Source organism: Candoia aspera, chromosome 6 (assembly GCF_035149785.1).
Source record: "Candoia aspera isolate rCanAsp1 chromosome 6, rCanAsp1.hap2, whole genome shotgun sequence".
Classification (NCBI taxonomy): domain Eukaryota; kingdom Metazoa; phylum Chordata; class Lepidosauria; order Squamata; family Boidae; genus Candoia; species Candoia aspera.
Genome location: NC_086158.1, coordinates 88678582 through 88693631, shown reverse-complemented (window position 1 = coordinate 88693631; position 15050 = coordinate 88678582). Strand labels below are relative to the sequence as shown.

Here is a 15050-nt window from a genome sequence, read left to right as displayed (position 1 = left end):
TGGATTTCGTTTTCCTTCCAAAGGAAATTCCAAAGATTGAGAGTAAAGAATAGTTTTCCTGTTATTTTTGTATTAAAATATACAAAAATATTTTAATACAAATTAAAATATTTAATTTGCTATTAAATAGCAAATTAATAGTCTGCTATCTCATTCTCACTTTATCTAATCATGCTTTGGAACTCGTCCTTATCTTTGACTTTTGCTGATTAAGCTCCCAGGAGGCGCCATAATCTACTGTGTGAGACATGAAGGATTTCAAACAGATTTTTTTTCTGATCTTCACCAGGATTTTAAACAGATTTCTTCTGACATTTATCAAACTTTTATGCAAGATATCCAGGACATTAAGGAAAATATGACATCTAAAATGTGCCATCAGGTTGGGGATGTGGTGGATGAAACTGAGGAATTCAAGAGCGATATAAAGGTTTTAAGACTGAGATTGGGATTTTTATCGAGAAGCTGAATGAAGATGGGTAACGGAGTTGGAGAAATCTAAGGGAGAGAGTGATCTGCAAGCCATAAGTAAAATTGATCTCCTGGTGGAATGCCATGAAGAGAACCTGGAATCTTTGATGGGGGCAGTTGGGCTGTTTGATCCTTTTAAGAGGAAAGTTCTGTACTCATTGTGGGGATATGTAACTGCTTTGGTTTATTTTGAAGTGGGATAAGGGTTGAAGAATGTTCATCTGGTTTGCTTTAAGGATTTGACTGATACTATTTACCTTCAAAGATTTGGATTTACTGTTTTGAATTGGCTTTTTGGGGGGGTTTATTAAAATTAAAATTACTAAAACTGTTGTATTAAGGTTAAAGAATGTTCATTTGGTTTTCTTTAAGGAGTTGATGTTATTCCCTTTTAAAGATATGGAATTAATGTTTTGAATTGTCTTTGTTTTTTGTGTTTATTAAGATTGGGATTATTAAAATTGTACTATTAAGTATAATAGCAGACAATTTATATGCTTTTTAATTTGATTCTTATTATAGTAGACATAAATGTATTGAATAGTGGTAGGAAGGGAATAATTAAATATGTTTTTATCTTTTAAAGGGGAGAAAGATGTTTAGGAGGTTTATATGAATGTTTTCTCTTTATTTTAATATAAGGGGGAGGAGTAACTGTACTTAGTGATTTTATTATGTGTTAAAGTGGAATGACCTATAGAATTAATGTAGTGTGGTTTAATATAGAGTAAGAAATTGATTATGGAAATTTTGTATATCCTTGCTGTTAAAAGTTGGAAGCCACATCTTTCTGTAAATTAAAAAAAAATTCTCTTGTGTTTCTGCACTTTAAAAGTTTTTTTCCCTTTCTTTGTAGTTGTTTTTCATTTCTTGAAACCTAATAAAATTTACTATTAAAAAAAAGTGCTTGAAACAGAGTGAAATGAGTGCCACAGAAATCTTTTTTACTTCTAATGTGGTGAAAGGTCCCCTGTGCAAGCACCGAGTCACGTCTGACCCTTGGAGAGACACCGCTTTTGCAACATTTTCTTGGCAGACTATAGTGGGGTGGTTTGCCATTGCCTTCCCCAGTCATCACCTTCCCCAGAAAGCTGGGTACTCATTTTACCGACCTTGGAAGGATGGAAGGCTGAGTGGATTTGAGAATCCCGAGAATCCAGCTTCCACTGGGATTGAACTCATGTCGTGGGGAGAGTTTTGGTTGCAATACTGCTGCCTACCACTCTGCACCAGACGAGGCTCTCCTACTTCTAATAGGAAGTAGGAAAAAGGGTATTTGGTGAAATGATGAAGTAAGGCTGTGGATGAGAAATAAAAGTGCAAATAAAAGAATGTGCTTCAAACATGAGGTAAGATTATAAGATCATGTATAATGTGCATAGAGAAGAGTTTCAATGAAAAGTCATTAGTTTTTCAGTGTGCATATGGATAAATGTATAAGGAATACTTGTGGGTTATATTACAGGTGTCTTTATTTGGTATGTGAAAGCACATGCTGCAGTTTTGCAATGCAGGTGATGTCATGTTGGTGGAGAACCTAAATCATCTGCAGTGAATGTAAGACAGAACATATGAAGCAACAAGGACTATGGACTGAAAATATATGAAAGACCAACAGCTTGATAGAGAAAATTGAGTGAATATAATTGGAAAAAACTGGAGTAAGTAAATGAATGGGTGTACTTTGCTGGAATCTTTACTAAACATGGGAAAAAAGAGACATTTTAAAATATGCAATTACTGGTAAAAAGGTAAGTTGTCTGTTGCAAGGGATGAATGGAAGAATGTGCTTCTGACCACCTTGGTACAGTATATGGAAATGAGAACTTAGTGTGTCAGGAGAAACATAAAAGTTGAAAGCAATGGGAATAGATTACTTAAGAAGCACACGTGGTAAAAGCAGCAGCAATAGGGCTAAGAATAAATGGGTACCAAAAGTAGGTTGACTGCATAAATGAGTGACCAGTATAAAAGGAGCATGTTGTTGTGATTTGATCATATGGAGAATGAATGAGTATCAAATTACAAAACAAATATAGGTAAAATGAATGGGTTGAGAAAAGACTGGGAAAGTAGTGGTTGGATGAAACTGATGAGAGCCATAGAAGGAGAAGTGAGAATTTTAAAAATAAAAAAAATGTATGGATGACCTGGCATACAAATGTTGTGTAAACAAAGATGGTTTGCATAGAAAGTATAGAAAGATATAGTAAAAATATGATAAATATGAATGCATGTTCATTTAGATTTTTTGTGCACTACTGAAATAAAGGGGTTTGAACACTTTCAAACTTCTGTTACTGTTAGCTTTAACTCTGCTAATGCTATGTTTTTTATAAATGTATATTTAAACCATTTTGATTTTGCAATAAGGTTTTTTAAAATTGTTATTAAGCCATTCAAGGAACAGCAGTACTGAAAGGCCTGTCAAAATTATTCAAAAGCATACTTAATTTATTAATTATCAAGTGTCAAGAATTAGTTTAAACTTGGGACGTAATTTGGATCTTTTTTGGCATAAGCATAAAATACAAACACATAAGAATGGGGAACAATGTAAAATAGCTTTTAAATAACACCCCAATTAGAAATTGTAATCCTCTGAATTCCCAGCAACAGCTCCTGTGTACAACCCTTTAAATGTTAAAACCCAAATTACTGCATTACAGTATATGTTAGAGCATCTATTTTATAATAGTCTTTTTTTATAATAGTCTTTATAAAGTCTTTTTTTTTCTTAATCTGTTTGTGTCCGATTCTCGGAGACTTCCTGGACAAGTCCTTGCAGTTTTCTTGGCAAGGTTTTTCAGAAGTGCTTTGTCATTGCCTTCTTCCTAGGGCTGAGACAAAGTGACTGGCCCAAGGTCACTCAGCTGATTTTGTGCCCAAGGCGGGACTAGAACTCATGGTCTCCTGGTTTCTAGCCCTGTGCCCTAACCACTACAGCAAACTGGCTCTCTGCATGGTACCTTTAATAATATTAAAACATAGTAACATCAGGGGTGTTGGCAGGATTCAATGCTTCCATCAAAATGATGAAAGCAGCATCATGCTGAAGCTCCATTCCTTTTGTATATGCATGCGATGTCATGATGGCATGCAGAAGGGGTAGAGCTTACTGTGTAACAGTGCTTTCATCATCTGCCCCTCTTGCAGATGCCTCTTATAGATTGATACAGACTGTTATGCAAACTGCAGTTATTTCAATAGGAAAAAAGAGATCAAACTCCCTATTTGTGAGGGCTCTCATCCGCTGTATTACAACTTAGAAATACTGTGAAATTATATTTACCCAGCCCCTGGGCCAGGCCTGAAACTAGGTAAGAGCTGTAGGCTAATCGTAGGATTTGATTATAACATTTTATATAACAATCAGCTACAATTCATTTACTGTAAATTGTATTTATTTCTCTTGCACAATTATTTTCCAATCTGAAAAGTCTTGAAGTGAACTTATCTCAGGAAAATAGTTTAATACCATACACACACACCCAATTAGGATTAACAAGTGCCCCTCACAATAAGTTGCTTCTTGGAAACGTCTGCATTATTTAGCTTCAGTCTTTGCCTTGAAGATACATACTAAATATTTATCTCAAACTTCCTTTAAAAACAAGGATCTCTAAAGCCCTGTTGCAGCTTAATTTTCAGGAACCTGGGGAAATTATGATCTTTATTTTTTTGGTTCTTGCCTTTCACTTACATATGTCTGTATACTTATGGGAATCTCCTCCTCCTTGACCAGGCAAATTCTTTTTAGATGAATTGATAAAGTACATTAGGGAGTAGCCCAAGGCAAACTGGGTTTTGGTATCCGAAGAATATATTAGAACTTTTTCAGAACTGTTTTTCTGCAGGACTGATGAACAAATCATCTTTAATTTAAAATGTATCTATTTTTCACAATCAGATCATTTGTCTGAAAAGTTTATTTGAAACTTTCTGAACACTTAAAGCAACATTGCTTTAGATATTGTGAAAGTGTCCAGAGAGAACTGAACAAAAATTAAACTGCTATAAATTACAAGTTTTTGCTTTTGAAAGAGCTTAAGTAAACAGAAAACATGAAACACGCACTGCAAGGAAATCCCCAACATTTCATGCAAGAGCAGGCAAGATGTAAAAAGCCACCTAAATTCACATATTTATACACTGAATCATCAGAAAAAAGTATTCTTTAGTAAATCTGTACATCCAAATACACTTGGGAGCTACATCTAAGTTACATCATTTAATGTTTCATACACTTGTTACCCCTTTTAAATCATCAAGTAAATACTCCAAACTGGGAGTGGGTTGCTGGGTTAGGAAAAAAAGAAAAAAAGAAAGAAAAAGAAAGAAAAATCATTGTAGACATTCAATTATTTGTTTTAAAATCTAGACCTCCATGTGTTGAATGCTTCATCTTCATTTAATATTTTGCTTGCTAACTATACAAAAAATTGCAGTGCAGAGAACTCCACCTTTATAATTAAGTTTCTTTGGATGGGTCTAAGATATAGTTCAATATAGTTTTTATAATGAACAAATGGAAACTTGGTCCTATTAAATTGAGAATGCATGCAAATATTTGACTTAAAAAAAAACAAATGCATGTATATTTTATAATAGGTAACATTGCAAATTATTCAGGTAGCACCCGTGTTTCTTTGCCCTATCAAATAGCACTAAAATTGAAGGGAGGAAATCTTTCCAGAATAGTTGTCTTTTTGTACCAATAACTTACTAGAAACATCTAAGAGCCATCTGTTTCACTTTCCTTTAGAACTGAATGGAACAAATAGTTAAATACAGTTTGTCCTCTTCACTGAAGAGAGCTAGTCTATTCATCTTTATGAGCTAATTTTGGGAAGATAAGCATGTACTGTGGTAATGCCTACTGAATATAATCCACACATTTGCTGAGAACATTTGGAAAAAGTCAGTAAGAACCTAGGATCAATGAAAACAGGTGTTGCTTTAAATGATCCACAAGAGAGAGACCCACAGAGTGCCCAGTGCCACGCACACAATTTTTCCTGCGCTTTTTGGTGTGCAAGTTTATATACTCTTTTCCCACCCCACACCCTAAAATGTTAAGTGTTCCAGATTTCAGTTTCTTTAGTCAATTTTCACATTCGTGTAGATTTTTCGAACAAAGGCACTTGTTCCCATATAGCCAATAGCTCCTGCAAAAACAAGATATATAAATATATTTATTTAAGTTTAATAAAACTTTGATATATTTTCTAGAGAAGTAGTTCTAAAAGTGGGAATTACTATTGAGTAAATATAGATAGGATACAACTCAACAAAAATATTAATGCTATACAATCTTTCAAATTTCAAAAAAGTGATCTACCTAAAATTCAGCTAACCTATTAATACTGTTTTGGAATATTCTGTATTCAACCTGGACTGAGAATTTCTGCTCATTTGGCACATCATGCTCAATCTTATAATATGCATGATGCTACATGCCAGATGTGTGCCACTTCAAATGTATGAAAACACGGCATTTAAATGTGCAATCAAACATCAAGCTCTGAATTCTGACATTGCAAATATATTCAGGATCCCATTTCTCTTGAAGCAGTGGGCTTCCACCACCTTTTATTTTCTTTACATATGAAATATTCTATTTTGTACCAGGCAAGTGACACACAGTACACTCTGTGAACTGGTTACACCTGGCATGTGCAGTTCCAAAAATGTAAACATAATCAGGTATTTGCAGTAGCTACCAGTGATTAACAGAATCAAACAATTGGGAGGGGGCATTTAGACTACCAATTCCAATCCCTTGCTCAGTGCAGTAATCTAAATTAAAGCATCCCAACAGAAGTCTGTCCAACTCCTGAACACATTCAGTGACGGGCAGCCCACCACCTCACTAGGTAACTGGTTCTCTTACTGTGAGGATGATTTCCCTAACAGTCCAGCAGAATCTACCTTCCTATCTGTTACAGCCATTAATCTGTATCCTACACTCTGTGACATCTTATCCATCTTCCATGTGACAACTCTTCAAGAGAAATTAAGGAACAGGGAAGGTTTAGCCTTGAGATATGGCAATTGAGAAGGACATAATAGCACTCTTAAACTAGCTCTCCTTTCACATACTGGACATGGTATCTGAGGCAGGTTTTTACCAGTGCAAATAGAGTAGAACTATAGAGTAGAACTGTAATCCTTTTCGCAGGTGCTATTGTCATGCCAGGTATTTGCCACCTGATATCTAAGCCAGTACAGTGCTGACTTAAGGACAGGAGAAACACACATGCAGCTCTCCACTCAACCATGGAGCTCTCGGGAGCTGCTCATTTCTCAGCCTTCCATACAGGGCTGTTGTTGTAGAGAATAAAATTAGGAAAGACCACCACTTGAGATTCCTCTGAAGAGGTATCTAAGTTTTTTTTTTTGTTTCTCATATTAAGAACTTTGCTTTTGCCAGCCCATTTTTTAAATTCCTTCATTTTAAATTTTGGACTTTTGTTTTCTAGGAAATTAACTATTTAATCTGTAAATCTTATATGCATTCCCTCCACTTTGTCATCCAAATCATTAATAAAAAAGTTGAGAAGTACTGGACCCCAGAATCAAACCCAATGACCCCTCACGTGGTATCTCCCTTCAGCCTGAACATTTTGAATATACTTTTGACCCTGTTTTGTACCCATTACACTTAACAAATCTGCTAAATGAGATGCCATGGATAATTTAATCAATACTGTATTTTGTTGAAATCAGGATATATCTTTTTCTCAGTAGTTTCACAATGTAGTAATCTGATAAAAAATGCAGCAAACTTGTTCCAGCAAAAATTGTGCATGTTGACAATGAATGTACAATCTTCATCTTAAAATAGCTTGCATAGTTTTTTTGTTTCTTACACCATCTAGCCTAAGAACTATGGAGAACTTAAAAATTTGTACAATGCAGATGCAATGGGTTTTTTTTTCATCTTCCTCAATAAACATGGTTATATTTTTTTGTTGAAATGCCTAATTTTGCTGCATTTTCAGAGGAAAGAAATGAGAAATTCTGTCCTACAGAATTATGTGCAACTATACAGTATCCTGAGGCAGAGGAACTAGGGACCAAATTGCCAATATCCACTGGATAATGGAAAAAGCCAGGGAGTTTCAGAAAAACATCTATTTCTGTTTCATTGACTACTCTAAACCCTCTGACAGTGTGGACCATAACAAATTGTGGCAAGTTCTTAGCAGTATGGGGATACCAAGTCATCTTGTCTGCCTCCTGAAGAATCTGTATAACGACCAAGTAGCAACAGTAAGAACAGACCACGGAACAACGGACTGGTTTAAGATTGGGAAAGGAGTACGGCAGGGCTGTATACTCTCACCCTACCTATTCAACTTGTACGCAGAACACATCATGCGACATGCTGGGCTTGAGGAATCCAAGGCTGGAGTTAAAGTCGCTGGAAGAAACATTAACGATCTCAGATATGCAGATGATACCACTTTGATGGCTGAAAGCGAAGAAGAACTGAGGAGCCTTAAGATGAAGGTGAAAGAAGAAAGTGCAAAAGCTGGCCTTTTGACCTCAAAAAACCCAAGATTTTGGCAACCAACTTGATTGATAACTGGCAAATAGAGGGAGAAAACGTAGAGGCAGTGAAAGACTTTATATTTCTAGGTGCAAAGATTACTGCAGATGCTGACTGCAGTCAGGAAATCAGAAGACGCTTAATCTTTGGGAGAAGAGCAATGACAAATCTCGATCAAATAGTTAAGAGCAGAGACATCACACTGACAACAAAGGTCCGCATAGTTAAAGCAATGGTAGTAGTAACATATGGCTGCCAGAGCTGGACCATAAGGAAGGCTGAGAGAAGGAAGATAGATGCTTTGGAACTGTGGAGTTGGAGGAAAATTCTGAGAGTGCCTTGGACTGCAAGAAGATCAAACCAGTCCATCCTCCAGGAAATAAAGCCAGACTGCTCACTTGAGGGAATGATATTCAAGGCCAAACTGAAATACTTTGGCCAGATAATGAGAAGACAGGACACCCTGGAGAAGATGCTGATGCTAGGGAGAGTGGAAGGCAAAAGGAAGAGGGGCCGACCAAGGGCAAGGTGGATGGATGACATTCTAGAGGTGACGGACTTGTCCCTGGGGGAGCTGGGGGTGTTGACGACCGACAGAAAGCTCTGGCGTGGGCTGGTCCATGAAGTCACGAAGAGTCGGAAGCAACTGAACGAATAAACAACAACATACAGTATCCTGACTCTGATACATTGTTCCTATACATGGAAAATCAAACGCAGATCCATTGCATGTTTTCAAAGCAATAAACAATTTGGGGAGATTTCTTGAAGATTCTCTTCAAAGGGAAAGTTCCCTTTTTGAAATGGGAGGAATTTGCCTTATATGATACAGGGATTCAATCTCTATATTTTGGAAATAATTGAAAGCATTCTGCTCCTGCTCAAAGATATGCTTATTTATCTCCACAGTTCCAGGATTCAAGCTGTACTGCTTCTTTGACTACCATAATGTTTGCTTGTGTACATTTTCAGAAAAAGCCCAGGTCTGTTACACAGTAGGGAAAAAAACCTGCCTGTTCCTTTGCTGAGCCAAATAATTTTATGTAGCCCATCCCAAGCATCTATGGAAACCAGAGCAAAGGAAGGATCTTCTGGGAAATCTTCTATTAGGCCAGAAAAGACTAGTTCATGAGGCAGTCAGTTCAGATACTTCCAACTTGCAGGGATCATATGTAGTTTTTTTAAAAATGGCTTCTTTAGTTATTCTCTTTCTCTTACCTTGTCTACCTCATTTTCTCTCCCTTCTACCTTCCAACCTCATCTGATTTATTTTTGCTCTTGGGAAGAGGGTGATAAAGATTAATTGGAGTTTTTTTTCTCTTCCCCCTTCCTTCCTTATACATTCCAGCCATTCTTTCCCCTTGCCTGATCTCCATCCTGTTTATTATTCTGCAAATAAGGTGCTAGGTAAAGCCACACTGTTTCTTCCTACCTCTAGAGATATTTCTAAGGAAAGGTGGAAGAAGGCAGAAGGAGGTATCTGTGGCTATTAGATATTGATGTATCTGTGACTGGGCAATAAGACAATTGTATAGGAAAGTGTTTGAGTATGCTGTTGAGGGATCAACTAGTTTTGCAGTTGGGATGCCTTAATTTACATGCAATTAATTCTAAATCAGTATAATTATTCTAATTATTCATTTCATTTTTGGTCTTGGCCTTGCCCTATTTTTGAGAGCAGTCCTGTTGCTGAAAGACCTGTGCAAATCCTCAGCTTAGTAAGTTGCATGTTCCTGCTTTAAAACATATGTATACAAATGAATTCCTATAACTGGCTATCCTTTATGTGACCTTTTATCTACTGAAATCAAGTAATTTTATAGCTCATGGTTCTTCAACAAACTAAGAATATATTTGCAAAAAAAAGGATTAGAGTTGAGAAACTGAAAATTCTGAAAGCATTCTGATCTTACCACACATTATTCCTAGGGCTGTGCTAAATACTGCCATATAACCAAAGTAAAATGATGTCTGAAACAAACCATACATCCTGGAGAAAAAACAGAAGATAGACACATTTTAACATCCCTGAAATTACTAATAATTAGAAAATAAAGTCATTCCGTTATTTTAAGATAGACATAAAATGTCAGATTACGTACTTCGTCTTGAAAAAGTAGTAATAAAAGGAATACATATAAACATAGATTGCAGTTGAAGCAGCAGAGAGAAAACTTGTCCATTGCCTGAAAAACATAAATTAAGAATATAATACTCTGGCCAATTGTACAAAATGATCCATGACAAAACTTGTAACAGATAGTAATTTAAATTTAATTAACCATTCTGAGTTTCATAAAAAAGTAAAGATAATTTAAATATTTTACAAATGTCATAACATAAAAACTCTTATTTGTATTTTTGTTCAGTCTCTTTTACAACTTAAAAGAGACTCAATGTTCAGTCTTGCTCTTTATTTATTTATCATATTTCTGCTCCTCCCATCTTGTGTTGCGACAACTCTGGGAGGTTTACAAGTGAATAAAAGAGTAAAAGTCTCATTATAAAATATAAATATACATAAATATAAAATATAAAGTATAAAGTATAAAATCCAAGATGATCTTAGTAAAATTTTCTGGGGCCACAACAAGGAACCAACCACCCCATGATTGACTATCCCCCCCCTCGCCCCAAGTGAGGGGGCATAGCCAGGTCTTAACTCCCTTTCTGAAGGCCGGGATAGTGGGGGCCTGCCTCACGTCTGGGGGTAAATTATTTCAAAGGGCAGGGGCCATGGCAGAGAAGGCCCCATTTCTGGACCCTGCCATTTGACAGTCTCTCATGGATGGGGGTCCATAACATGCCCTCTCTGCCTGACTGGGTGGGACAGGTCAATGTAATGGGGGTGAGGCAGTCCCTCAGGTAACCTGGACCCATGCCATGCAGGGCTTTAAAGGAGATAACCAACACCTTGAATTGGACCCAGAAGCAGACTGGCACCCAATGCAGCTTGTGCAGCAAAGGTGTTATATGTGCCCTCTTTGGGGCTCATAAAACTGTTCGCGCGGCCACATTCTGAACCAGCTGTAGCTTCTGGATACTCTTCAAGGGTAGCCCCATATAGAGCATGTTGCAGTAGTCTATGTGGGAGATGACTAGGGCATGAGTGACAGCTTAGAGGGCTCCCGATCCAGGAAGGGGCATAGCTGGCGCACAACACAAAGTTGTGCAAAGGCTCCCCTGGCCACGGCTGCCACCTGCTCTTCGAGCAGGAGTCATGAGTCCAGGAGAACCCCCAAGTTCTGCACCAGATATGTCTGGGGCAGTGCGACCCCATCCAGAACCAAAGATGGTAAATTCCTGGATGCTAAGCAGTCCCCAACCCACAGCCACTGCATCTTACCAGGGTTCAACTGAAGCCTGTTGTTCCCCATCCACACCTACAGCTTCCAGGCACTTTAATGGTTAAAACTGAATAAACACATTGTACTTACCACCTATAGTCCTCTGCATTCAATAAAAAGTATGTGCACACGATTGTCACACAAACAGTCACAATGCAAAGGATGACCAAAACTAGCATCATGAAGCCATAGACGTAATAGATTTTGTAAGCCCAGAAGGAGGTGAAGATGAAATACCTAAAGAGAAAGTAAGCATAATTCAAATATACATCTCTAGCTAGGCTGATAAGCATTCTACTGGCAAGTTGCTTCCACAACTGTATATATAAAAAAACCCTTACATTTCAATGAAAATTGATCCAAAGGGGAGAATGCCACCAAGGCAAACAATAACAGCTGGTTCCATAAACCTGGGGAAAAAAATAGAACTGATTTTCTAATTTAATCAAGATCAGTGGAAAAAGTCACTTAACAGAATACTCCTGCTGAACTCACTGAAACCACAGCAATAGTAATTTGTTTTAATATGTTGTTCCAATATTAGTTAAGTTTTACCTATCACCTGCAATCTACTCATGCAAGAGATCAATCACTACTTGATGAAAAATGTGGTGTAGCTCTGAAAGATAATGGATTCCATCTCCTATTACATGCCATCATCTTTGCTCAGATAATTATCTGGAAGACCCCTTAATTTCTGCAGGAAAGACCAACTAGCGCAGGGGGTAACCTACTTTATCAGATACATGAATACAGACAAATTTAAACTTTACCATTTTTTCTCTGGGATTGGACGAGGAACAGCATTTACTCGACAAGGAAAGTTGGGCTGACCAGAAAGATTCCGTCCAAGTATCGTTCCAACAAGATTTAAAGGAAGAATAACAAAAAAGCAGATGCAACAAACAGCTACCTGTAAACTCAAATCAAACAAGAGATATAAAATACATTCATTAAAGTCAACCATTATTTTAGCAGCAAGTTGATCATAAGAAAACACACTGCTGCTATTCAAAATGGCTATAGTAAAATTTAATTTATAAGAGAAAGCTAAATACATTTGTAAAAATATGTAAACTCAATTAAAGCATATTTAGAATGCCATATGGAAAGTTATAACCTTTTTCCCAGTCTCCAAATCTTATTATCTAGCAGAGAGTCAATGCCAGATATTTTAAAGATAGGCTAAAGAATCAATACAGGGGAAAAGTATAGAGACCAAGAACAGCAAAACCCAGCTGGATAACTTAACTAGAACTTATTATTATAAGAATGAAGACTACCACCGATATTCCTAATCTCATTATATGGCAGCAATGTACAGCCTGAGCATCAAAATCCAAGCAATAAGATTCAGTGACTGTCAAAATCATAGGAATGGTTGTCTTGTGCTTTTTTGAGCAAGGAAAAATTCTTTACTCAATTAATAAAAAACAAAGGGAGCACATCAAAAAATCATCAAGTTTCTAAGTGGTAGTTTTAACTTCCAATGAGAACAGAATGTCAATGACAGGTCTCCACCCACTAAACATAATTCCTTTTGAGGTATAAAATCCTTTGGAAGATGAGTTCTCTCCAATCAAAGCCACTGAAGGTACACACTGATGACGATGTGCCTTTTCTCTGGCGAGAATTTTATTTGCTGGCAATTGCGTATTGTGTTATCTACTGTATATGCTGACTGATATATTATCTCAGGTTCCAGAGAACTAACAAAAGACCAGAACAAGGAGGTATAGAATTGGAATTGTTGTTTCTCTGGAATTAAAATGTAGAACCTGCAATATAATATGGAGGTGCAGATAACCTCCATGAGACTGACAAAGGCTAGGATGGTCTTTTTTTCTGAGGAAAACTGAATCAAACCAAAAATATCCCTGGAAGCCAAGGTCACCAAACAAAACCAGTCATACTTTGGTCACGTTATGTGAGCAGACTCACTCGAAAAGACAATTATGCTGGAATTGGTCAGTGGTAAAAGAAGAAGGGGCCACCCTTGGACTCACTGGCTTGACACCAACAGAAGGGACACTGGAATGACTTTGATGGAACTAAAGGAAGCTGTAAGAGATAGAAAGGCATGGAGTGCAATGATCCACAAAGTGGCCAAGAGTTGGACATGACTGAATGGATAGACAGACAGACAAAATCTATCAGGAACATGGCCACATGGTAATCAATACACTTCAGGTCTACAGTAATACGTATCTCTGTTATTCAATAAAGTAAATAAAGTAACACACTTCAAGAAGAGGCTAGAAGGGCTTCCAAATTTTGGGGGGGCCTGGAAGAACAGTGGACATGGCAGAATTTGCTATGGCTGTCTTAAGAAATTCCTGGAAAGATATTTGGACAATAATTCAATAATATTATAATTATTGAATTATTCAATAATATCACACATGAGTCTTTTCCAAACATGCCACTTAGATGGCAAGACAGTAATTCCTGGCTAGATTTCTTACACAGTTGGTGTGCCAGTTAGCTGGCCTGTATGCCTTGGATCAGTTGCTGATATGTACATTTTGATCTCAGAGTTACTGTTCGGAAGTGGAAGAGTACAAGGATTTGGAAAGAATGACAAAAGTATTTGCTGCTCAGCCAGCTTTTCTCCTTGTGAACACAATACAAACTTTGTCTTTGTAGTTCATTAAGACACTATGGGATCGCCAAAGTTTGCCTTTCTGAAAATTTGTCCTACACTTTGTGCAACTCTCCAGTTGCTTTATCAGAGGATTTTTTTTTGGTCAGCAGAATTAGATATCATGGATAAACTGGTTACGTGTCTGTAACTTTAGTTCCTTGAGTGGTCATCTATGAATTCATAGATTATGAGCCTATATAGACCCCCATTTTGCACCTTCTGAAGTTACAGAATTGTTTGTTGAAAGCTTCATCCCTACATAACTAGGTACAGCTCTCACTTGAACCTCTTCAGTTCCTAAAATTAATATGATGAACAAAGGAATAGTGTGTTCACTTTAAACTAGAAGGGCTAGAAAGCAGATTGTGTGAATTCAGAAATGACCAAAGAAAAGCAGCTACAGCTAAGTAACAAGTTCTTAGCAGGTGAATAGGAATCTTGGTGATTCACACAGTGGGTGAATAGGAAGCTTCTTCCTTGGAAGACTCTGGGCATCATAAAGTGACCAAAATAACAAAAGAAAAGAAGAGAAGAGAGAAAGAAAAGGCCCTTGCAGAAATTGCATCTACCTGGAAGCAGAGATTCCATAATGCTGGATAAAGATGGAGGATTAAAATCCACATAGCTGCTAGGCGTAATGTCTGATAGGGGAATACCCTAAAGGAAGGCTGCCAATGCTGCTGATGATCTTGTAGAGTGAGTGGAAATATAAAGGAGGAGGGGGCATAGCTGTCTGACCAACTCATAGCAAAGCTTGATGATTGCCACTATCAACTTGGAGCAACATTAAGGGGATGGCCACACCCTTTAAATGGACCTTGGGAGACAAAGAATAAATGATCTTAAAGAAATTACGTGCCAAATGAGAGCATGATAGACAACTATGGAATGAAGCATTTTTTATAATTGTGTTGAAAGACTGAGAAAAAGTGTAGGCAGTATGTATTGATTCAAGTGGAAGGTCAAGACTGATTTTGGAAGGAGGGAAATAGCTTAGTGAACATCTTTGTTCCTATGAAAAATATGGAAAGGG

General features: G+C 37.2%; 1 protein-coding gene across 2 annotated transcripts in view; it reads right to left on the bottom strand.

Moving 5' to 3' along the window:
- Positions 1–3857: 3857 nt before the first annotated feature.
- TM9SF3 (transmembrane 9 superfamily member 3) overlaps positions 3858–15050 on the bottom strand; it is a 74966-nt gene continuing 63773 nt past the window's right edge. For both annotated transcript variants that reach the window (XM_063307620.1, XM_063307621.1), the window contains exons 10-15: positions 12147–12286; positions 11715–11783; positions 11464–11610; positions 10129–10212; positions 9940–10016; positions 3858–5639 (exon numbers count right to left, since the gene is read on the bottom strand). In XM_063307620.1, coding sequence (XP_063163690.1) covers positions 5572–5639; positions 9940–10016; positions 10129–10212; positions 11464–11610; positions 11715–11783; positions 12147–12286 — 585 coding nt within the window. In that variant the 3' untranslated portion in view covers positions 3858–5571. The remainder of the gene's footprint in view (positions 5640–9939; positions 10017–10128; positions 10213–11463; positions 11611–11714; positions 11784–12146; positions 12287–15050) is intronic.